The following is a 10,376-nucleotide window of genomic DNA, read 5'->3' on the forward strand; positions in this document are numbered from 1 at the left end:
AGTATTTTACTTCCCCGCGCTATCACGGTAATTAAATGTCGTGGCCACCAAAGGGCGGACACTGACGTTGCCTGGGGCAATGCAAGGGCGGACGAGGCGGCAGGAAAGGCCGCCAACCAACAGATAGAACGCAACATGCCGATGGTGACACGAGCAAAGGCGACATCTGCACAGATTGCTGACATACCGATTGTCTTTCCCTCGCGGTCCCCATGTGCTGTCTTTGTCTTTCCCTCGCGGTCCCCATGTGCTGTCTTTGTCTTTCCCTCGTGGTCCCCATGTGCTGTCTTTGTCTTTCCCTCGCGGTCCCCATGTGCTGTCTTTGTCTTTCCCTCGCGGTCCCCATGTGCTGTCTTTGTCTTTCCCTCGCGGTCCCCATGTGCTGTCTTTGTCTTTCCCTCGTGGTCCCCATGTGCTGTCTTTGTCTTTCCCTCGTGGTCCCCATGTGCTGTCTTTGTCTTTCCCTCGCGGTCCCCATGTGCTGTCTTTGTCTTTCCCTCGCGGTCCCCATGTGCTGTCTTTGTCTTTCCCTCGCGGTCCCCATGTGCTGTCTTTGTCTTTCCCTCGCGGTCCCCATGTGCTGTCTTTGTCTTTCCCTCGCGGTCCCCATGTGCTGTCTTTGTCTTTCCCTCGCGGTCCCCATGTGCTGTCTTTGTCTTTCCCTCGCGGTCCCCATGTGCTGTCTTTGTCTTTCCCTCGTGGTCCCCCTGTACTGTCTAAGTGTCTTTCCCTCGCGGTCCCCATGTGCTGTCTTTGTCTTTCCCTCGTGGTCCCCCTGTACTGTCTAAGTGTCTTTCCCTCGCGGTCCCCATGTGCTGTCTTTGTCTTTCCCTCGTGGTCCCCCTGTACTGTCTAAGTGTCTTTCCCTCGCGGTCCCCATGTGCTGTCCTTGTCTTTCCCTCGTGGTCCCCCTGTACTGTCTAAGTGTCTTTCCCTCGCGGTCCCCATGTGCTGTCTTTGTCTTTCCCTCGTGGTCCCCCTGTACTGTCTAAGTGTCTTTCCCTCGCGGTCCCCATGTGCTGTCCTTGTCTTTCCCTCGTGGTCCCCCTGTACTGTCTTTCCCTCGTGGTTGTCAGCTCTTTCACGAGCCTCGATTCAGTATAGAAAAAAAAAAAAAAAAAAAAAAATACCGACAGTGGGACCACCCGCCACACCAACGAAGGACGATATCATAAATTTGCAGAACGCTGCACCGACGGCCGAACACGAGGACTGGCTCAAACGAGGGGCGATACGCCTTGAGCCAGGAGAAATATGGACCCTTGAGGGGAAACCTATAGCACCCCAGGCCTTACTGCCTTGGCTGGCACGCATGGCTCATCAGAATGGTCATGTGTGCCAGAGGGGGGTGATGGGACAGATAAACTACACTTGGGCAGCGCCAGGACTGTCACGGATTGTATCCGAAGTGTGCCGATCGTGCGTGGTCTGCCAGCAACACAATAGAGGGGCGCCGCCGAGACATGCACATGATGGGGGACGGCCCCCGCCTAGTGGGCCGTTCGCAACTATCGAGTTCGATTTTACAGAATTGGAACCAAGCATGTCGTTTCGCTATGTGTTGGTAATCGTAGATACGTTCACCAAATGGGTCGAAGCCTACCCATGCGTCAAGTCCGATGCACCGACAGTAGCGAAGCGCCTCATAAGGGATTTTATGTGCAGATTTGGCATTCCCCAGATAATTTCGTCGGATCAAGGGGGTCATTTCACGGCGCAGGTGGTCAAGGGCATCCTGAAGGCATTGGGCGTTAAGCAGTCCTTCCATTGCGTTTACCACCCACAGTCATCGGGACTTGTGGAACGAACGAATAAGACTTTAAAGAATAAACTAGCGAAACTTTGCGCAGACACAGGCTTGAGGTGGCCAGAGGCTCTCCCGCTTGCGTTGATGAGCATCCGTTCCACCCCGGGTCGCACTACGGGCCTTTCCCCCCACGAAATATTAATGGGACGACCTATGAGCTTGCCCGTTTCAGCACCGACGGACATGTCCACCCTTGCTTTGCCAGTAATGGATGACATGCTTTTGAGATTTTGCATAGGCTTGTTCAATGTGGCACGCAGCATCCATGCTCGAGTACAAGAGGCGCTGCCTGAACCAATAGGCCACGCCATCCACGACTTCCAGGCCGGCGACTGGGTGCTCGTAAAGCACTTCACCTGCAAGGCTGCTTTGGAGCCACGGTGGAAGGGACCATTCCAGGTGCTACTAGTCACACCGACGGCAGTCTTCTGCGAGGGTAAACCTTCGTGGATCCACGCCACCCATTGTAAGTTGTCCATCCCTGCACCACAAGCCACACAAGACACTACACCCCACACAGCTGAAGACAATGCACCGTCTAGGGCACCACAGTCTCCTAAGGGCGGCGATGACGGTCATAATGATGGGAATTCTGGGCAGCTGCCGCAAACCCCCTGCCAAAGATAGGCTCTTGCACTTTGAGCTATCGAGAAAGGACCTCCCCAAGTACCCAGGACCCGACAACTATTCAGCATTTCCCCTCTACCCCGTCAAGTATATAACGGCTCGCTGGGGAGACAAAATAGCGGTGAATTGCTGTAACTTGGAAACAAGCTTTAAGTGGTTATCTGTAAGATGGGTGGAAGCTATAGTGGTACACAATAAGACACCACAGGCACGCATGACAAGACCACGCCTAGTCCTGACTAAGGTTAGGAAAGTGGAAAATGGAACATACACTGGGGACATAAGTAGTCGATATGCCCCAGGATATCGATGGGGCAAGGGCATCGAAAATACTACCCTCTTATTGCATTATACCCCCATTGGCCCGGATACAACAATGATTCTTGAATGTGGAATATGGCCCCCTCGCACATTAATCCCAAATGGAACTGAACCCTACGTCCGACCTAGTTGCGCCGCCTATGTCATTCAAACCCCCGCCTGCCCAGGAAGTAAGAAGGAAGCCAGAGGAGAACACATACTGGAAGGTCGCACGGCATATGGCCACATTACAGAATAGGACACGGTGTTGGATGTGTATGCACCTTCCCCGCACCAGCACAGCAGGAATACCAATGGTAGTGTTACCCCTATCACTCAATGATTTGTGCTCGAAGCCACTAGACACCAAATGCCTTAGTACAACCCTGACAAGCCAAGGTTCTGACGGAACCGCGTGTAAACGAGTTTTCCAGTACTCGCCCCCCATCCAGCCCCGACACTTTGAGGAACGTCCGGCGCCGGTTTGGGTTAAGCCGGCTAAGGGGGCCCTCTGCTTAGAAGGAAAGGGCCAAATAATGGTAGGTAAATCCGTGTGTAGAGATACCCTCCTCGCGGACCCTAGGGAAGGGAAACACTTGCTGCTAGTAAATGTTACAAGTTCGCCCTTACATAACCTCACACACCTCCAGTTGGCATGGGAAGGGGAAAACGGAACAAACACTATCGCAGACCTTCGCACTTGCATGACCACTCATTTAGTGGCTCCACACGGAACCATGTTTGTATGCGGGAACAAAGCTTACCCATATTTACCTGATAATTGGGGAGGAATTTGCTATTTAGGATCAGTTTTCCCAGAAATGGAAATGCGACAACACTTGCATAATACCCCCGCACTCATAAGGACACAACGAAGCACCTATTGGCACGACGACGGGACCACCACCTTACATGGCGCTGATTGGGAGAAGGCCGTTAGTTTCTTCTTCCCATGGGCTGGGACGGTCATGAGCAGTTACCGCATTGACAAAATTGCGTTAATCTTAGAAAGTGTGGCCAACGCCACCGCTACAGCACATGACGAAATGTTGGACACAGTTGTCCACCTGCGTACAATGGTTATGCAAAATAGGGTTGCGTTAGATATGCTATTGGCAGAACGAGGAGGGGTATGTGGGATAATTGAGGGTAGATGTTGCACTTTTATTCCTGACCCCTCACAGGGGGTCAGTGCTGCTATTATAAGGTTAAGGGAAAGTGCTCATATATTGACAAGGGATCGAATGGATCGGGAAGCCTCCCACCAGTGGCTTACCGACTGGTTCAAAGGGTGGACAGGTACGATAGTAAAGAGGGTACTGACCGCCTTGGCAATAGTCCTTGGAATCGTGGTCAGTTGTGTAATAATCAAGGCTTCAGTCCTTGCGTGTGTGAGAAAGTTTTCCACAGGATGGACACTGAAGACGACAACAGAAAAGGCCATGGTGATGATCGATAAGCTGACCGCGGGTCCAGATGACACACCGGCCGTCGACGTGACTGCAGACCGCGGATCCTGGAACGACGACCCGAACGAGCCACTGGGCCGCGACAATGAGATCTCCCCTTCCGAAGATTGTTCTTCCATTGTTGATATTACCGATAATGATGTTGATTACACAGTTGCGGACCTCGAAGCATTTCAGGCTGCCAGGAGGCCGATTACTCTGGGCCCCAACATGTCGCATGCAGACGCCAACGAGTTCCTAAGGGACTCCTCTCGTTTTTTCTCGATGTGTAAGGCTATGACTGTTGCTGGCCGCCGACGCCGCAGGCCTACGCCACCTGAGAATAATGTTACTGATGATGTTACCAATGATGATGTGGGCCACTTGCAAGGGTCCCCGACTGATGTTTATGTCTCAATGCAGGCCTTGCCTCTTTATGTTTCACGAGCTCACCTTTATGTCTCACAAGCTCACAGTGAGTCAAACGCCACTGACCCAGTCCGGGATTTGGACCCAACTGCAACCCCAAGCCCGGATGGAGAGGAACTCGATCGTGGAGATACTCTGAGTTCCGAGTCTGATTGTTTTACGAATTCGTCCAGGAATAGCAGCGATGCAAGCAGCATCGCCTCGGACGATCTCGACTTTGACCCAAAGGAAGTCGCTCTCCCTCCTTTGGACCGTTATGCTTTATTTTATGGCCATAGGTTTGAGCCACCTGATACTGACGATGTTGTGTCTTCCCCAGATCACCAGCATGTAAGAGACCTCATGAACATGAATATCGATTGAGCGCTGAAGATCTCCAAGGATTTCACCTGGGGAAGCCTGGGCGAGCTCCAGTTGGGGAGGAGTCCTGGCCGCACCTCTGTGCTCCAAGGGTGGGTCGGGAGATCTTCCTGGGTGTGGACCCCGGTGGAACCAGAGGTCTTCGTTGTGGATTTGACGCGCTATTCGATTTTCATGCCTCTACGGTCTCACCTCATACACCCATCTACACCTGACTTACATCATACACCCACAAACACCCACTTACACCCACATACCCGCGGATCATCCTGCTGAGTGCGATGTGTGGTACTGGGTACGGGACATGCTCACTGGGCTGCATTCGCGTGGTACGTTTAGTGAACCCTTTACACTGTCTATCTCACCTCTCTTGGAGGATTTTTCATGCCATTTGATCACCCGCTTTTACGGATTTACATTGCATACTCACATACAGACGCGAATCATCCTACTGAGTATGTGTGGTGCTTTGGGTACGGGACATGCTTACTGGGCTGCCTTCGCGTGATATGTTGAATGACTTTCCTGATTGGTTTTGTTTCTGCTTTGTTTGAAATAAAGGCCTTTGATTGGCTCGTAGATAACTTTGTATCTTAGATCCAAAAGGGCGGTATGTAGGGAGCTGTAATGCCCCTCCCCCTTTGTATATCCTTGCTGCTTTACCAATTACCAAGTATAACCAATTATATGTTTTGTTTTGACTGATTGCTGTACTCTTTTATAATACTTAGTCCTTTCTTGTGCATTGAGGATGTGTAATATCCTAATAAGGAGTTCTGTGCTTGTGAGCTCTTGGCCTGTGTGGGCACAATCTCTTGTTCCCCTTCCCTGGCCTTGGTGGCAGCTGTTATCTCTCAGCCTCCCTCTAGACTTTGCCAATATCCTGTGGGCTGACACATTTACGAGTGTCCCCTCCTTTTGTACTTTCCCAACCAAGGTTTCTATACAGAAAGTTGTAAACATGTTGCCACATATGGCTGACCATCTCCTTATCTGAGTTAACCTATGAGTGGCCTTGATGAGCTTCCTCTAACTAACTGAACAACAGGATGGGACTATGGTGGGAGGGCCAATGAGCCCATTCTGTCTCTGTATCTTGTGAGCTAAAACCACACCCGATATTCCTTATATAAAGCAAGTTTAAATCGAATTATTTCAGAGCATCTTGTTGTAGTGTTGGTCATTTCATGTGAACCTTCTGCGACATCTTGCTGTCCGCAAGCTTGTGTAAACGAGTTCTAATAAATATATCCGTTGCTCCTTTCTCTGAGTCTTCTGAGTCCCAAGTTCTAAGTCTTGATCCGACATATATATATATATATATATATATATATATATATATATATATATATATATATATATATATAGAAGACACACACACACACACACAGTCTCCTTTTAGCAATACTTTTAAAAAGCCGAGTTTAAATTTATGACAGCCCTCACAGCTCCAATGGGTCCCACCCTCTCAACATGTCGAACAGTAAAATATAATCATTTTTTAATTACCCTGTACATTCGCACACGCGATATATATATATATGTCCTTCCCATTGGTGTTCAGAAGCACCCCATCCAGATACACAAGCTTTGTGTATTTTCACGTCGCGAAGATGTCCTTTGCCAACGAGTTGGTTACCATTACTTGGTAATAACTCACAGCATCTTATTTCCAAATTGCAGACATCCATTTAAATAAATCACCATACCTACCATGTTCACAAGATACATTCCTACAAGGTTCAAAGTCCACGCACTGGTAGCGATCAATTGGGGGGTTGGGTGGCACACGCCCGTCCACTTCGGCTTTCACCAGCCCCCATGGCCGGGAGTTTGTACTATGAGCAGCTGCCCATTCGGGGAGCTCAGTAAGTTCTCCAAGTGTTTCATTGCGAAGCGCTGCAGCCCTTTCTCACAGGAACCTTTCCAAGTGTTTTCGGCTTCTTTTACAAGCTTTGTGAGCCATGTTAGGTTAAGAATCCTTATATCGTGTACGTGATCGACTTTATTATGCCCTGGACACCGCTGTTTCTCGGGGTTTCTGTGCACGTGCACCAACATTCTGTGGCAGATTACATCATGTTGAAAGTCCCGTGGAATGATAGATCTGGTAGTTTCAATTCAGTTGTGGGGAAGGTGTTGGAGACATTAATTAGGGACCAGGTGAGGAATCATTTAAATAAATGCACACTAATTAAAGGCAGTCAACATGGGTTTACCAAAGGGATATATTATAGAGTTCTATGAAACAGTTCCTGATGATTAGGTAGCTGACGGAAGTGCAGTGGATGTAGTGTATCTTGACTATCAGAAGGCATTTGATAAAGTACCACATAGGAGGTTGTTAGCCAAGGTGAGGGCTTGTGGAGCAGCTGGTCACGTAGCTACAGTGGCTTCAGAAAGTATTCACATCTCTTGACTTTCTTCACATTTTGTTGTGTTACAGCCTGAATTTCAAATGGATTTAAATGGAGATTATGTTTTTTTGGTTACTGATCTGCACATAATAAATACCCTGTAATATGAAAGTGGGATTAAAAAAAAATTTTTGCAAAATAGTTTAAAATGAAAAGCTGAAATGTATTGAGTCAATAGTTATTCAACCCCTTTGCTATGACACTCAAAGTTGAGGTCAGGTGCATACAATTTTATTTGATCATCGTTGGGACGTCTCTACAATTTGAATGGATTGTCCCTTCTGGTCCAAGTCTGAATCTTGAATGAAGCAATCGGTGACAAATGTGTCCCCACGTGCTCTGGAAACGTTTCCGGTCTCCGGAAACCTAGGAGTTTGACATGGACTCTTCTTCATGGTGTTTGAGAAAGAAGGGTCCTCAAAATAAACACATGGGCCTTTTGGTGATGTAGTCCATCGTATGTTACAACACTGCACGCACCCCAGATGGTGAAATCTCTACTGATAACACGAGTGGCTTATTATGGTCCTAATTAAACAGAACCTGTGCTGTCAGCGACTGCTTTGATTGCTGTAACTCACTGCTCTAAAACCCCCATGGCCCCTTCCCCCATTTCAAAATGTGCATATGTAATAAATGGTGACGCAGGGGTGTAGTCCTGCTGGAACACACCGGAGCGGCGCTTTGGCACATCATTCCATCGGTATTATAAAAATACAGGTTATAGGTAACACAGACCTGGATGAAGTGCGGAATACGACAAGGTCCAGAAGCAAGACGAACTTGCCAACCATTTTATGTCCACATTTCATGAATTATCTTTGGTTTAGAAAAAGTTTTTACACCCTGGAACATATGACAGCATGGAAAAGTTTGGATGTCTTCTACTAGTCTAAGTCTGGGTGGATCAGTGATGTGGTTGTCCTTGTCAAGAATGGCTATCACGTTGTACGAATAAGGGTAGGCCTATAATATAACAATGATACAGACTCTAAGGGCTCTGAGGGCTCAACATTTGCTTACATAAAAGTAGTGTGGTGGTCAAATGTACCTACATAGCAAATAGTTTGAGGGCTCAAAATGTGCTTACGTAACAAATAGTGTGAGCACGCAAAATGTGCTTACATAACAAATCGTGTGAGGCCTCAAAATGTGCTTACATAACAAATAATGTGAGGACTCAAAATCTGCTTATATAACAAATAGTGTGAGGACTCAAAATGTGCTTACATAACAAATCGTGTGAGGGTACAAAATGTGCTTTCATAACAAATAGTGTGAGGACTCAACATGTGCTTATATAACAAATAGTGTGAGGGCCCAAAATGTGCTTACATAACAGATAGTGTGGGGGACAAATGTACTTACATAACAAATAGTGTGAGGGCTCAAAATGTGCTTATATAACAAACCGTGTGAGGGCTCAAAATGTGCTTACATAACAAATAGTGTGAGAGTTCAAAATGTGCTTCCATAACAAATTACGTGAGGACTAAAAGTGTGCTTACATAACAAATTGTGTGAGGGTTCAACATGTGCTTACATACAAGTAGTATGAGAGCCAAATGTCCTTACATAACAAATAGTGTGAGGGCCCACAATGTGCTTACATAACAAATAGTGTGAGGGCTCATGTGCTTACATAACAAATAGTGTGAGGGTCAAATGTACTTACATAACAAATAGTGCGAGGGCTCATACACTGATTAAACAATTGGGATAAACCGCTGGTAACAAGTCAACATTCCAGGAAAACTTTCAGCTGGTTCCCATTAATGCAGAAATTTAAACTTTAGTCCTTGTACAACATTTTGAACTGCATTTTTGAACATTTTGAACACCATTTTGTTTTTCAGATTCATCGCGAGCACACGAAGAATGAAAAACGTTACAAGTCTCGAATAACGCTGGAATGGAGAGTGTTTGTAAAGTTAATTATGTTACAGAAATTAAAGTTAACTTTACACTCACCTTGTTACAGCTCTTGTGCATAGTATGACCACGAACATACCCATGACCACGACCCAGCCACACGGACGACTCTCCCTCTTCCTGACCGACTCCCTGGAAGCACTGACGGACCTGGATTCACTCATTGCTGATGAAGAGCTGTCTGTGGTGTCGTTGATCAAGGTATAAATGCGATCTGCAAAAGGGGGCGGGTATAGTGATTGGGGGAGAAATGTGTGAGCACAAGTAAAACGAGAACGGCACTCAGTAGAGAGCATACCTCCACCTGGTGAACAGTTTGCACTTTGTATCCCACTGATAGTGATAGGTCGGACCTGGATTCGGACCTGAACCAAAATCTAATCGGCTTGTTCTTGTCACCTTCCCAACTCATCCACCAAGTTTATTCATAACTCGTCCATAACTTTTTTTAAATATCATGTTATATATCGCTTTTCACCCGATTTCTCAATGGTGAAGAAGCACTTAATTAAATAATTATTGTAGCCGAATCCATATTCAGATCTTCACCAAAATCGAACCGATTAGTCCTTTTCACACGCACAACCTCTTCACGAAGTTTCGTCCAAATCCGTCTGCAACTTTTTGAGATATTCTGCTATATGTTGGTTTTAGCTCTATCTCCCAATGGTGAAGAATCACTTAAAAATTAAATAAATCTCGTATCCTTATTCATACTCAGATCTTCACTAAAATTGAATCGAGTCGGTCTTGTCACACACCCAACCGGTCCACGAAGTTTCGGGTAAATCCGTCCACAACTTTTTGAGACATCGTGCTATGTATCGTTTTTGGCCCTATCTCCAATGGTGACGAAATCACTTAAAGATTATAGTAGCCGGATCCGGATCTGGATCTTCACCAAAATCTAATCATTTCGTCGGTGTCACATACGCTACATCTCTGCCAAATTTCGTCCGAATCAGTCCACAACTTTTTGAGATATCTTGTTCACAAACAAACAGACAGGGGTGAAAACATAACCTCCTTCGGTGGCAGAGGTAAAAAAAATGTTTA

General features: G+C 46.9%; 1 protein-coding gene across 1 annotated transcript in view; it reads right to left on the reverse strand.

Moving 5' to 3' along the window:
* The window catches only part of LOC137423751 (monocarboxylate transporter 12-B-like), a 180,399-nt gene extending 170,870 nt beyond the window's left edge, over positions 1-9,529 (reverse strand). Inside the window, exon 1 of the mRNA XM_068111226.2 lies at positions 9,360-9,529. Within this exon, the coding sequence (XP_067967327.2) occupies positions 9,360-9,484 (125 nt within the window). The 5' untranslated portion in view covers positions 9,485-9,529. The remainder of the gene's footprint in view (positions 1-9,359) is intronic.
* Between the last annotated feature and the right edge of the window lie 847 nt (positions 9,530-10,376).

The sequence above is a fragment of the Myxine glutinosa genome, chromosome 3, assembly GCF_964187855.1.
Source record: "Myxine glutinosa chromosome 3, kmMyxGlut1.1, whole genome shotgun sequence".
In the NCBI taxonomy this organism is placed as follows: domain Eukaryota; kingdom Metazoa; phylum Chordata; class Myxini; order Myxiniformes; family Myxinidae; genus Myxine; species Myxine glutinosa.